The sequence below is a fragment of the Phycodurus eques genome, chromosome 8 (assembly GCF_024500275.1).
Source record: "Phycodurus eques isolate BA_2022a chromosome 8, UOR_Pequ_1.1, whole genome shotgun sequence".
Lineage (NCBI taxonomy): Eukaryota > Metazoa > Chordata > Actinopteri > Syngnathiformes > Syngnathidae > Phycodurus > Phycodurus eques.
Window position 1 is genome coordinate 17,645,002 of NC_084532.1, and position 15,104 is coordinate 17,660,105.

The window sequence follows — 15,104 nt, forward strand, 5'->3', positions numbered from 1 at the left end:
AGAATGCCACCTGACCAGAGAGCCAATCACAAGCCTCAGCTTTTGAAGGCGCTTTTGCTGCTATTTTTCAAATGTTCCAAAAGCAAGTAATTAAATTACACTTTTTCCCCCAATAATGTAAGGGATTACAATTACATCAATGTTGTAACTCTCGTTACATGTAGTTAGCGACTCGGCAACACTGCTCTTCCATAACTTTCCACATCATTATGCTGATTAATGTTAAAGGAGACAGTTTACCAAAATTTTCCTTTTTAATGCTTGTATACAAATAGTTGGGTCTCTGGAGTGCCTGCTCACCAAGTGTCATCAAGTGTGAAATTAAACAACCAAGTAAATCATTAGTCAGCCATCTAAATCTGAAAATGTATCAGTGAGCGAGCCATTCTGCACTTCCGCCGAACTGTTTCACAGCAGTAGGGCTAATAACAACAACAACAACAACAACAAAATGTTATGAAGACACTTGGCAGCTGTTTTAAATTGTATAAGTCAATAAATGTCTCCTTTAAAAATACTGCAGTTGTAACTAGAATGCCATTATGGAATATCAAACTTAATGCATAATACCTTGACACCATATCTATTGCGAATGCCCACTCTGAGAGACAAAGCTGCAGGAGGGGCAAACAGAGGAATCCCAAAAGCTGTCAAGATAGCAGGGCTGAATATGTCACACAGTGGGAGACATCGGTTTTCTCCAAATTTTCCCGCAACTGAGCAGGCCAGACAGGGGCAGCAAAAGAAACCGTAGCAGCCTGAAAGACATGGAGATTTGGTTTTCATGAAACCTATCATCACAGCACTCGTCACGATATGATTAAATCTCATCTAGCTTGTGTTTACGCAACGCATTTTGTGCAAGCGGTGTAAGTAAGGTAGTCTTCCAAACGTGTAACCGTTAAAAAAAAAAAAGAAAGGAAAACAATCAACATAGTTGGTTAAGTGTGTTCTCCGACAAGAACAAAGGAATAGATCTTTATTGAAAAGTCACACACAAACACAAAAGAACGCGCAACTCTGTCCTGTCAGCAGCAGGAAACTTTCTGGGCAGCATAAAATTGTGTCATTACAACATGTACAAAGTCTAACTCAATAACACAAACCTTAATTAATATTCATAAAGCTTACTCTGTGCTTGACACCCAGCCGCGATTAAAATAAAGACTAGTTCTTACAAGAGCCTTTGTCTTGACAGCAATCAAGGAGGCCACTGTTCCATTCGGTCAAAGTCTGTTTTGGAGACATGCTGAAGGATCAAAGAAGACAAGAAGTCAATCAGTAAATAAACACATGTCAGAAGTTGCACACATTCAATCATACATTTGAGAGATCCTTGAATTGAGATAACATTTTCAAACCCAAGTGTGTTTCTCCTGCGCTCTTGGTGTAGAATGACTTCAATAAAGAATAATTTAACATGAGAGAGCAGAAATAAGAGTCTGCTACTCCTCGGATATGGAAATGTTTGTTAGACTAACATTTTTTAACACACGAGAATCAGCAATACTTGCAACTTCTGCCAAATATTAATTTTCTCTCTGCAGTATTTCACCACTGCACATTCATCATTGACACGTATTACATGTGTAATGTGTTGACATAAAAGAAGAGCTTTTGTTGAGTTGTCTGCAGAAGCAAAGAAAATTCATTGGAAACGTCCCAAAGTGTGTCAAGGGTTTGATCTGTGACCCTCAAGCTTTAAGCTACACTGGGGAACGACATGGCAAAGAAACATCATCAGAAATACAACTATTTCTTACCTGGTCGATCTTGCGTCTTATCGCGGGGTAAAGCTTGAAAAGAGTACGAGTCTCTCCGAGGCTCTTGTCCAATTCAGAGGCGGCTAAAAAATGCAGCAGAACCTGAATACATCACAGCAATGTGCATTTCGACAAGTAGCCATTGTTCTGTCGTACAGGCGTGTCGGACGACTTAGACACACAACATAGTCCGTCCTGAAAAACCTGTAACATATTAGCCTCGCCAACGCCCTTAAAGTTACTCATGGGGAAACTCACTGATTTTATTTATGTATTTATTTATTTATTTTCCAGACACATTTTAGAGATAACACTGTCTCCTCGATACAGGATAAACAGAATGTATTTTCTTGTGTCGTAAACATATGAACATTATCCATTGCATGTACTTTAATCAACTTGTAATATGTCCAATGCAGAGAAGAGTTTATATTGTATGCACTACAAACACTGAGCAATTTGTAATATTACTTATGAATACGCTCCGGTTTTCCTCCCACATCCCCAAAACAGGGATGGTAGGTTAATTGAAGGCCTAAAATAGCCCATAGGTGTGAATGTGAGTGCAAATGGTTGGTTGTTTTTGTGCCCTGCGATTGTCTGGCGACCGGTTCAGGGTGTACCCCGCCTTTCACCTGAAGTCAGCTGGGATCGGCTCCAGCACGCCCGCGACCCCAGTGAGGAGAAACGGGATGGAAAATGGATGGATGAATTATGAATACCTGTCTTCTCGAAAATCATTGAGGTAACGGCTCAAATCCATGATCTCAATATCATAGTTTCTTCTGGAACACAATCTAATACCATCTTAGGTAGGCACAACAAATTCCAACCTGAACTGACATTGGTGGACAGCAATGTAATTGTTCCCTTAAGTTTAAGTCGAAAAGGACACATGCAAAGTATATCATGTTGATATTGATCATGAGTATAAGTGTAATAAAAACAAATGATGGAAATGTAAAAAGTAACTAATGCACAGTAAAAATAGAAATAAAACATTAAAAAAGTTACACAAAAAAATTTCTGGGCTTAAAATACTGAATCTCAAGGTACAGGGTATACAGTACATAGCATGTTCTTTCCATGATTATTTCAACATTTTTCTCATGTAAGTTGAGCTTTTTTTTTTTTTCTTAAAAAAGGGCTGACATTAAAAACAGTGGACAGGAAGTTGGATACAAACAACCAAAGTAATGGTCAACACAGCTTTACTGACAGTGATGAGGGATAGAGTAAATTTTATTGTATTTATAAAATCGCAATTGAATCGTTTTGGAAAGTATTCATTGTGAGGGGGTTTCGAAGGGTTTTGCCAAAAAAAAAAAAAAAAAAAAACACAAAAGAGGATCCGTAAAATCCCTCCAGTTGTGCCTGCCTGATGGTGAAGGACAATGGCCAACATAGATGATCTGCCAACTCCTGTCCAAGCATCCATCCATTTTCTGAGCCGCTTCTCCTCACTAGGGTCGCGGGCGTGCCGGAGCCTATCCCCAGCTGTCATCGGGCAGGAGGCGGGGTACACCCTGAACTGGTTGCCAGCCAATCGCAGGGCACATACAAACAAACAAACAAACAACCATTCACACTCACATTCACACCTACGGGCAATTTAGAGTCTCCAATTTCTGCGTGTTTTTTGGGATGTGGGAGGAAACCGGAGTGCCCGGAGAAAACCCCCGCAGGTACGGGGGGAAACATGCAAACTCCACACAGGCGGGGCCGGGGATTGAACCCCGGTCCTCAGAACTGTGAGGCTGACGCTCTAACCGGTCGGTCACCGTGCCGCCTGTCCAAGCAATGTAATCATAACATTAATTGAAGTTGTTACTGATATGTAGACCAACTTAGCAGAATATAATAAGAATGTGTGACGGAAATAGCATACTATTTGTCATAGTAATTTCACAGTGTAGAAATCTAGTTGAAGCAGAACTTGATTACAGTACAGCCTCGCTTGATGTCAAAATGCAGTCGCGCAGTTCCTTTGTCCCGAGTCAGATGGCATTTTTTGCATCACACAAAGGATAAAGATTTTGTAAGGGTTCTCTTCTTAGCTATTTGTTTCGGTGCCACAGTCCGCAGGAGCCTTCTGACCAGTTCCAGTCGTCCCGTCCTGATGAGAGCTCGAGACAGCTCTGTGACCTCCGCGGTGTTCGTCCTGTAAAGACACCTCAGCTCAGCCTTCACGACATCTTCGGGGTACTTCTCCTCGGCCCTCTGCAAACACTGCTCCATCTGGGTTATAACGTGGTTGGGGTCATGAACCCCCTGCATGAACACGGCCAGTAAGGCCTGTAGGAGGCAGCGCAGGGCCGTGGTATCGGTACTTGTCGGTCTCTCTAAGTCCAGGGCGCATTTGAAGCAGTCTGTGGCGTTTTGTTCCTCGCCCTTCAGCAGGAGGCAGCGTCCTTTGAGCAAGTGGAGGTCAGGCAAGCTGTCTCCCAGTTCATACAGTTGGGCTTGGGACAGGCTCACTAAGGCGTTGTTTATTGCGCCCTCGTCCACCAAAAGGCTTTCCTGGAGTGCGTCTACACCCATGTAGTAGTACACCTAATGGAGAAGATATTTAATGAAGAAAAAGACGATGCCATAAAAAGTGGCTTACCTGTGACTTTGTGGCTTACCTGTGCCATCTCCAGGTGAGTCCTCAAGCAAGGACACACAGCCAAGACTTTTCCCAGGTTTTTCTGGGCCTCGGTTAACATCTGTCTATCCGGGACTCCGCCTTCTCCACATTTGGCCTTTTCTAGGTCCTTGACGTAAAGCGTTGTGTTGATCTAAATGAATGGCAATTTCTTAATTTTTGCTTGTGTCAAATTGTGAACAAAATATCATTTGATGCAGTGTTATACACGTAAAACATTGTACAACAGAGACACGTGCATTAGGGGCAAGTGAGACAGTGACCTACACGATCCAACAGAAGGTGCTGTCGTGAAAAAAAGCTTTATTTCTTCTTCCTTTCCATTATGTTTAGATTGTTAGTCATCGAGGTCAATTTCGCAAAGCTTGACTTAAGGCAACGTAACGCTTGTTGTTTGTTGAAGATCTTTTAAGTTCTAAATTTTAGGGGTGGAGTCTTACATATTTACATATTTACAGTATGTCTCTGGTGTGCGCGTCCCCTGAGGGTGGTCACAATATGGTTGTTTTTGTTACGAGGCGTGTCTGGTGAATTTACCTGGTCATTCGCCAGCAAAACGTCTTCAACAAACTAGATGTGTCCAGTTGCCTCGAGTCAGTCTTAGCAAATTTCCAACGTGTATTTTAAATTGGGTACAGAGGATATATTATGCAAGCTAGAACTAGCAGACATTCCAACAGCTTCTTCCCTCTTGCCATCAACGTCTTCAACAACTAACTTACAATTCCATTGCAACATGCTGCCAATTTCTTTTGTCCGAGTCTGTTGTCGCATTTCTGTCGGGCCAATTATATATTACTCGTGCACTCACTGTAGAAGTCTCGCCACGCTGCACTATTTGCATATCTGTTGTTGACCAATACTGGCCACTCATGCCAGAGTAGCATCTGCCCCATCTGCACACTGACTGAGGAGTTTCTGCAACATTTGCACAATCGACATTGTCCCAGATTATCGCGCTACTCGTCACTTTAAACCGCATACACTCCTTGAAGTCTCGGCGCCCTTTGCACGACGGTCATTGCACCGGACGATTGCAATATTAGTCATTCGAACTGCTCTCAGTGCTCGAGGACTCTGCATCCTTTTGCACAATTGTCCAAAAAAATATATATATATATAATAAATTGTACCGGCATTAACAGATAACCAGCAACCCTTTTTTGCGGCTCCAACTACCGGAGACAAATTCCTTGTGTGTTTTTTGGACATACTTGGCAAATAAAGATAAAGATGATTCTGATTAATTTTCAAACGTGTTTATAAATAAATTAGTCTCAAATGACTGCTTGTCTTCCCACAGAACAATGTTGATGTTGACCCTTTCTGGCCACCTTATCTATTTGGCAGTGAGGGGCCACGTTGCCATGGAAACCGCAGAGCGAGTGTGGCTGACATCTGACAATTTTCATATTGGAGTTTGGGGCAAATTATCATTCGACCAAGGAACGGGTGACCATGGAAACGTTATTGTGGTGTGCCTACAACCCAGATAAAATTTCATTGCAGCTGGTTTAAGGTTTAAAGGTTTACAATAAATCATAATTACTATTTCTTGTTTTTGATGTTTAGTACAACAGTTGAAAAGAGTACTGTAGTTTTGCCAGTGTGATTACCCCAACATTTCTTCATGTACGAACATCCACTGCTTTTTCAATAATACTGCAAAACTATTGTATTTCATACGATCAAAAATGTCAGCCCAAATGCATGCATAATCAAATTGAGTCGGCTATGACAAAATGTTTGGGGTGGTGTGATACTGGCACTGTTTGGTACCTTGGCGAGGGTGCAGTAAGCCTGCCAATTGATCTCCGGATCGGGCAGCACATTGAGAGCCATGTTGCAGATCCCCGTGGCCATCTCATGTTTACCCAGCAGAAAGAACAGCTTGGCCAGGAGGTTTAGGATGAATGCGTCATCATTAGCCAACTTTATGGCCTGCAAAAATAGATTTGGTGAATCTATTTCTTCGGAGCTGCACTCTTAAGATGATCGGGTTGATCCAATTTGGGGCTTTTTCCGACTTGAGTGGAGTAAAACTTACATTTCCATAGCAGGATAAAGGATCAGTGGCAGAGTAGCCACAGTCGTGTATCGACATGGGCACTGTGGTGAACTCATCCCGTCTCTCCAGCATGATGCCAACATAACACCAGGAGAGAGCTGGAAACGAGACACTGGGAATTCTTAAATAAGACGTGTTATCACCCACGAGAGCAGACAAACTCAATATTTGTACATTCTGTACAGCCCCACTTAGTTGTCATGTAGACATACTGTATAATATGATAAGTTGTGTTGACCTTTTTGTTGTGTTTTCTCAGATTCAAGTGTTTCTCTGAGAAGCCTTAGCCCTTTATTATATTGAGAGAGTCTGGAGTAATCAGCATCCTCTTTGGTCCTTACGATGTCGTCCAGTCTGCAGGGAGGACACAGGAGCAAACAGCATTACCCTAGTAATCGTCCTTCTAATGCATGACAATGTATTATGGTTTTCATTAGTTATAGCTAGTTATATACCTGATATAAATGGTTGCCATCTTAAAGTACCAGCTTCGCTTTTCTTCCACTGATATCTGAAAAACATTGTTACAACTCATTTTGACATCCAAAGCTGAATTTGTGTGTCTGTAAAATATTTCTCGCTTGTGTTTTATGCATTAAAATGCAGACTATGGTGTGAAAGACATAAAATACTCCGTAAAAGTTCGAGATATTCATTTCATTATATTCATTATGTAAATGTTTGTATTTTTTAATTGACTTAATCTAGAGCAGAGTTTCTCAAACTTTTTATATCAAGTAGCACCTGAAAAAATACTCTCCAAGTACCACCATCATGACCAACATTAAAATACAGTAGCCTAGTTGGTCATCGAAAATAAGACAGAGGTTTTATTCCTAAAAGTTACATTTACAATTATTCTAATACACTGTAACATTATGCACAGTTTGAACTTTAGCAATGCGCTTAAATATTGGAAAATAAAAAACAACTGAAATATGATTAACAATTAAAGTGTAGCGCACATAGACGTTAAATACAATTTTTAAAAAAACAAATGTGAATACAAACAGTTTGAGAAGATTAAATGCAAATGTATTGTACTTTAAAGTTAAATACAACTGAATTGTAGTTAATCGTAGTAGTAGTAATAGTCATCATTTTGCATACCACTACCGAGAGCCCGTGTACCATTGGTGTTACTTGTACTACACTTTGAGAATCACTGAGCATTCTTATTAGCATTCTTATTAACAATCATAAACGAACATTTGAATGTAATGACAGCGAATAATTTTGGACATGGAACCTTTTGCCGTAATGTAAAAAAAAAAAAAAAAAAGATTCTCATAGCAATATGAACTACAACACAGTTTTTGTCACTTTCTTGTGCCATTTTCAACTCAGGCATACACCAAATGGAAATGCACGCTAACTCTGACTAGGGTATGTATACATTTGATCTTAATTTTAGTTATGTTTGAGGCAAATGTAGGCTTCGAAAAGGAATTTGACTGGACTTTGAGGGAAATTCAATTCAGTATGAAGACGTTAAAAGCCCGCTACTTGTTCAAAAGATTAGCGGTCAAAAATCGATTAGGCAATGGTTTAAAAGAAAGATATTTTTGCTCATCTGACAAAAAGGTTGGAATACTACATACAGTAAAAGGCTGATGTATTACCATCCATTAGGATATACAAAATGCTCCTTCTTTCATATTACATTCTCACGTCCATGTTTCCAGCTCACCAGTTGACCGCCGTAGTCCAGGGCCCTGTTAAACAGCATCAGCGCTGCAGTCAGCCTCTCCCTCAAGTCGTCTTCTTTCTCCAGCTCCACGTCATAGGGGTAAACATAGGCCTGCTCTGCCAGGCAGCGGGCTGCCATTTGCATGGTGTCTTCCTTGGTGGTCTCGCCAGCGTCTAAACCCATCAGTTGGGACACTTTCTCCACACATTCCCCGGCATCCAGCTCTCTTCCCAGCTTGTCGTACGCATAGCCAAGGTTGGCCCAAGCGTTGAGGTTCCCTGGGTCTTCTTTACAAATGCCCCTGAAAGGCCGACATATACATTATACACATGGGGTTAAAGGAGAGTGCCAAATTAAATTGTGAACATTTGACTGCACTGTAATATGTAAAACGCTTCATTTTAATAATAAAACAACAGTTCATTGTCCCTGCCTGATAGTGAGGTATGTGGTGTCCATTTCATAACTGAAGTTTAAGTTACCAAACGTGGCTGCTTACAATAACTACAATGAAAGGAAAAACGTTCCTGTCTGACAGACTTGTGGAGAAAAGTACCTCAAGCGATGAATTATTACATTTGTAATAATGTGATAATAATCCATCCATCCATTTTTCCATCCATTTTCAACAGCGCTTATCCTGGTTCGGGTCGCGGGGCGCTGGAGCCTATTCCCAGCTGACTTACGGGCGAAAGGCGGACTACACCCTGAACTGGTCGCCAGTCAGTCGCAGGGCACATATAGACACGGACAACCATTCGCACTCACATTCACACCGTCACTGAGTGGGAACTGAACCCACGCTGCCTGCGCCAAAGTCAGGGTTTCATGAAAAGAAAGTGGAACATACATGTAACGCGAGACTTAAATTCAACCAACTACGGGTAACATTAACACACATGTTCAATGTTCCGTTAATCCATATCGTCATTTTATGACGTACTGCATGCTGGGAGTACACGACTTCACAATTGCGCTGCATGCAAAATACAGTAAGTCTCTGTGTAAAATCCCATGATGCAATGGGAACTGTAGTTAATTACTGAAAAATCACTTTCAAGTATTTTACCGTGGGGTATGTGGTAACTGTCGAATTCACAGGAATTTTTAACAGGGTATATTTTACTCATTCACTGCTATTGACGCTTTAGAAGTCGAATATCCATTTGAGACGGCACGGTGGACGACTGGTTACGGCGTCAGCCTCACAGTTCTGAGGACCCGGGTTCAATCCCCGGCCCCGCCTGTGTGGAGTTTGCATGTTCTCCCCGTGCCTGCGTGGGTTTTCTCCGGGCTCTCCGGTTTCCTCCCACATCCCAAAAACATGCATGAATTGGAGACTCTAAATTGCCCGTAGGCATGACTGTGAGTGCGAATGGTTGTCTGTTCGTATGTGCCCTGCGATTGGCTGGCAACCAGTTCAGGGTGTACCCCGCCTCCTGCCCGATGACAGCTGGGATAGGCTCCAGCACCCCCGCGACCCGAGTGAGGATAAGCGGCTCAGAAAATGGATGGATGGATATCCATTTAAACTGGCAGGGCTGGCTGGCTGGCTGACAGTGAATGAGTGTCAAACACAATGCTAAGGTTAAAACTGTGCAAAATGTTACAGTGGCTTGTAACATGAAATATACTCCATCCATCCATCTTCCGTACCGCTTCTCCTCACTAGGGTCGCGGGCGTGCCGGAGCCTATCCCAGCTATCTTCGGGCAAGAGGCGGGGTACACCCTGAACTGGAAGCCAGCATGGCTGTAGACTTGTTATCAGGTTACCATATTGCTGCTGGCCTTAGCAAATGGAAATGAATATCTTGGCGGTATAAAGATAATGTTACTTTAAGAAAAAAAAAAAAAATGGACAAAACATACTGATAGCAATCCATACTTCATAGCAGCGATGGTCCAGTTTCTATATTTCAAAGATGTGACCCACTTAAAGTTTATTATACAAAGTAGCCTACATTAAAACAAAACAAACAAACAAAAAACTTGTGCGCACGTTATCACCTGAATATTTCCTCTGCAGTTTGAAGGTGGTTGAGGTGAAAAGCCAGTAGACCGAGAAGATTGCGAACAGCATACTGTAAATATCCAGCCTCAGCCTCCAGCTCCCCCCTGAGACTCTCCTGTTTCAAGTAAATGTCTCGGTGTCTCAGTTTCAAAGGTCCAGCGAGATCACAGTTGAGGTTTAGGTCCAGGTGGAAGTGACCAGGAATGTAGTCCATGTCCTCCATTAGGGACTCAATGTCCTCTGTTTTAGCCGCTTCCATGGCCTCCTCCTCCTCCTCCCCCTCCTATCCTCCTACATAGGCTTTGTTAAAAAAAATAAGGCAGAATACAGTAAGACATAAGATTAAAATACTTTATGTGCTGGCATTGAGTAGTGGAACAATAATGGCGACAATCCTGCTCACCCCACGCTAAGTTGCTGCTTTGGCTGCACTCACCTGTTGCAGACAGGTTGAACAGGTTGGACTTGGGAGTGACCAGGGAGTGGAATACTGGCCGAAAAGGAAAGCCATATTTCGCAAACATCTACTCCCTTTGTGAATTGACACTCGCAATCAATGCATACAATTTATCTGTGGCCTTTTTTAAAGGGCATTTTCAATCTGAACACTTACGAGGTGCTCTCACTTTATTCTCTCTTTTGTAGGAACACCAGCTGAAATGACATTCTGTTAATATTTCTTTTCTGATAGGGATGTTGATTATAGTGAAGTGACAACTTATTTCAAACAATGAGTGAGTTTAATCTAGCTAGTGTGTCCCAAGTAGCTAACTGAAGAATGTAAACCAAGCATGCAGTTTAAATGCATAACTATATTCTAGTCTGAATGCAATGTCAATAAGAATACATGCATACAATTAGGTTATGTCCATATGTAGAATAATATATGCACATTTTACAAGACTACTTTTGCATCTGCTGCCAAATGTGTAAAGCGACTCAACAAAATTGTATTCATACAGCACTTTAAATGGTAAGCGGACGGCACTTATATAGCACTTTATCTACACCACCACAGTGCCCAAAGCGCTTTACAAAGCCGGATTTACACCAGTCAAATACAAATCGAAGATAGAGCCCTATGTGTTAAGTCCTATAGGTCCATCTCAGTAAAGAATACATTGGCAAATAATAATAATCATCTTCTTCTTCTTCTTCTTTTCCTTTCGGCTTGTCCCGTTAGGGGTCTCCTGCATCCTCCTCTCGAACACCAACTGCCATCATGTCTTCCCTCACGACATCCATTTTGGTCTTCCTCTAGCTCTCTTGCCTGGCAGCTCCATCCTCATCATCCTTCTACCAATATCCTCACTATTTCTCCTCTGGACGTGTCCAAACCATTGAAGTCTGCTCTCTCTAACTTTGTCTCCAAAACATCGAACCTCGGCTGTCCCTCTGATGAGCTCATTTCTAATTTTATCCAACCTGGTCACTCCGAGAGCGAACCTCAACATCTTCATTTCCGCCCCCTCCAACTCTGCTTCCTGTTGTCTCTTCAGTGCCGCTGTCTCTAATCCGTACATCACGGCTGGCCTCACCACTGTTTTATAAACTTTGCCCTTCATCCGAGCAGAGACTCTTCTGTCACGTAACACACCTGACACCTTCCTCCACCCGTTCCAACCTGCTTGGACCCGTTGCTTCACTTCCTGACCACACTCACCGTTGCTCTGGACGGTTGACCCCAAGTATTTAAACTCCTCCACCCTTGCTATCTCTTCTCCCTGTAGCCTCATTCTTCCCCCACCACCCCTCTCATTCATGCACATATATTCTGTTTTACTTGGGCTAATCTTCATTCCTCTTCTTTCCAGTGCATGCCTCCATCTTTCCAACTGTTCCTCCAGCTGCTCCCTTCTTTCACTGCAGATCACAATGTCATCTGCAAACATCATGGTCCACGGGGATTCCAGTCTAACCTCATCTGTCAGCCTATCCATCACCACTGCAAAAAGGAAGGGGCTCAGGGCTGATCCCTGATGCAGTCCCACGTCCACCTTAAATTCTTCTGTCACACCTACAGAACACCTCACCGCTGTTCTGCCGCCCTCGTACATGTCCTGTATTATTCTAACATACTTCTCTGCCACTCCAGACTTCCGCATGCAGTACCACAGTTCCTCTCTGGGTACTCTGTCATAGGCTTTCTCTAGATCTACAAAGACACAATGTAGCTCCTTCTGACCTTCTCTGTACTTTTCCATCAACATCCTCAAGGCAAATATAATGCATCTGTGGTACTCTTTCTAGGCATGAAACCACACTGTTGCTCGCAAATACTCACTTCTGTCCTGAGTCTAGCCTCCATTACTCTTTCCCATAACTTCATTGTGTCGCTCATCAACTTTATTCCTCGATAGTTGCCACAGCTCTGCACATCACCTTTGTTCTTAAAAATGCACACCAGTACGCTTTTCCTCCATTCCTCAGGCATCTTCTCACCCGCTAGAATTCTATTGAACAAGCTAGTCAAAAACTCCACAGGCACCTCTCCTAGATGCTTCCATACCTCCACAGGAATGTCATCAGGACCAACTGCCTTTCCATTTTTCATTCTCTTTAATGCCTGTCTAACTTCCCCCTTACTAATCATTACCACTTCCTGGTCCACCACACGTGCCTCTTCTACTCTCCCTTCTCTATCATTTTCCTCATTCATCAACTCCTTGAAGTATTCTTTCCATCTGTCTAGCACACTACTGGCACCAGTCAACATATTTCCATCTCTATCCTTAATCACCCTAACCTGCTGCACATCCTTCCCATCTCTATCCCTCTGTCTGGCCAGCCTGTATAGATCCTTTTCTCCTTCTTTAGTGTCCAACCTGCCATACATGTCATCATATGCCTCTTGTTTTGCCTTTGCCACCTCTACCTTTGCCCTGGGTCGTATCTCAATGTATTCCTTTCGCCTCTCCTCGGTCCTCTCAGTGTCCCACTTCTTCCTAGCTAACCTTTTTTCCTTGTATGATTTCCTGTACTGTGAGGTTCCACCACCAAGTCTCCTTCTCTCCTTTCCTGCCAGAAGATACACCAAGTACTCTCCTGCCTGCTTCTCTGATCACCTTGGCTGCAGTGGTCCAGTCTTCTGGAAGCTCCTCCCGTCCACCGAGAGCCTGTATCACCTCTTCCCGAAAAGCTGCACAACACTCGTCCTGTCTCAGCTTCCACCACATGGTTTTCTTCTCTGCCTTTGTCTTCTTAATTTTCCTCTCCACCACCAGAGTCATTTTACACACCACCATCCTATGCTGTCTAGCCACACTCTCCCCTACCACTACCTTACAGTTGGTAACCTCCTTCAGATTACATCGTCTGCACAAGATGTAATCCACCTGTGTGCTTCTACCTCCGCTCTTGTAGGTCACACTATGTTCGTGCCTCTTCTGGAAAAAAGTGTTCACTACAGCCATTTGCATCCTTGTTGCAAAGTCTACCACCATCTGTCCCTCCAAGTTCCTTTCCTGGATGCCGTACTTACCCATCACTTCTTCATCACCCCTATTACCTTCACCAACATGTCCATTACAATCTGCACCAATCATGACTCTCTCTCTGTCTGGGATGCTCAGAACTACTTCGTCTCGCTCCTTCCAGAATTTCTCTTTCACCTCTCGGTCACATCCTACCTGTGGGGCGTAGCCACTAATCACATTACACATAACACCCTTAACTTCAAATTTCAGCCTCATCACTCGATCTGATACTCTTTTCACCTCCAAGACATTCTTAGCCAACTCTTCTTTTAAAATAACCCCGACTCCATTTCTCTTCCCATCTACACCATGGTAAAATAATTTAAACCCTGCCCCTAAACTTCTAGCCTTACTGCCTTTCCACCTGGTCTCCTGGACACACAATATATCAACCTTTCTCCTAATCATCATGTCAACCAACTCCCGAGATTTTCCTGTCATAGTCCCCACATTCAGTTCTAGGCTCTGTGTTTTCCTCTTCTCTTTCTGCCGAAGAACCCGCTTTCCACCTCTTCTTCTTCTTTGACTTCGACCCACAGTAGCTGAATTTCCAATGGCGCCCCGCAGGTTGACGGTGCCGGTGGCGGACGTTGTTAACCCGGGCCACGACCGATCCGGTATGGAATTCTTTGGATGAACGCTCATATTTGTTTGGCAAGGTTTTAAGCCGGATGCCCTTCCTGACGCAACCCTCTGCATTTATCCGGGCTTGGGACCGGCCTACAGTTTGCACTGACTTGTGCCCCCCATAGGGCTGCATTGCAAATAATAATAATAATATAATACAATAGAGCTGGCCGAAGTGGCTGGGGACGGGGTGGTCTGGGCTTACCTGCTTCAGCTGCTGACCCCGCAACCCGACCTCGGATAAGCGGCAGTAAATGGATGGATGGATATAATAAAATAATAACACACACACACACACACACACACACAATACAGTAACTTGGTTATCAGAAATAACTAGTGGTGCAACGATGAATCGATTACTGTACTCAACAACTAATCGATTATCAAATTAATCAATAACGATTTTTGTATAATCAATTAATCCTTTAGAGATCTCATTTAACTGTCCACAACCTCATAATTACTCCCTTTTGACAGTAAATATTATCATTACAATAATAAAGAAGTTAATATTAATTATATTTATTGTATTAATACAGGCGTCAGCCTCACAGTTCTGAGGACCCGGGTTCAATCGCCGGCTCCGCCTGTGTGGAGTTTGCATGTTCTCCCCGTGCCTGCGTGGGTTTTCTCCGGGCACTCCGGTTTCCTCCCACATCCCAAAAACATGCATTAATTGGAGACTCTAAATTGCCCGTAGGTGTGGCTGTGAGTGCGAATGGTTGTTTGTTTGTATGTGCCCTGCGATTGGCTGGCAACCAGTTCAGGGTGTACCCCGCCTCCTGCCCGATGACAGCTGGGATAGGCTCCAGCACGCC

General features: G+C 43.0%; 1 protein-coding gene across 2 annotated transcripts; it reads right to left on the reverse strand.

The window, feature by feature from the left end:
* Positions 1 to 2,062: 2,062 nt before the first annotated feature.
* Positions 2,063 to 10,610, reverse strand: ttc22 (tetratricopeptide repeat domain 22). 2 transcript variants are annotated; one of them, XM_061683762.1, is made up of 9 exons: positions 10,584 to 10,610; positions 10,177 to 10,480; positions 8,169 to 8,469; positions 6,934 to 6,989; positions 6,717 to 6,832; positions 6,458 to 6,576; positions 6,190 to 6,351; positions 4,391 to 4,543; positions 2,063 to 4,316 (listed from the first exon to the last, which is right to left on the reverse strand). In XM_061683762.1, exons 2-9 carry the CDS (start codon positions 10,437 to 10,439, stop codon positions 3,780 to 3,782), a joined length of 1,707 nt encoding a protein of 568 aa, XP_061539746.1. In that variant the 5' UTR covers positions 10,440 to 10,480; positions 10,584 to 10,610; the 3' UTR covers positions 2,063 to 3,779. The 2 variants fall into 2 exon arrangements, with proteins under 2 accessions (XP_061539746.1, XP_061539745.1); XM_061683761.1 differs by having other exon boundaries at positions 10,177 to 10,588.
* Between the last annotated feature and the right edge of the window lie 4,494 nt (positions 10,611 to 15,104).

Bases quoted from the DNA above. Each gene is read 5' to 3' on its own strand.
- ttc22 (XM_061683762.1), bottom strand. From the start codon at position 10,439: ATGGAAGCGGCTAAAACAGAGGACATTGAGTCCCTAATGGAGGACATG. The intron at 8,470-10,176 runs GTGATAACGTGC...TCGGCCTTTCAG, and splicing joins ACTGCAGAGGAAATATTCAG to GGGCATTTGTAAAGAAGACC. The intron at 6,833-6,933 runs GTATATAACTAG...TCCTCCCTGCAG, and splicing joins ATGGCAACCATTTATATCAG to ACTGGACGACATCGTAAGGA.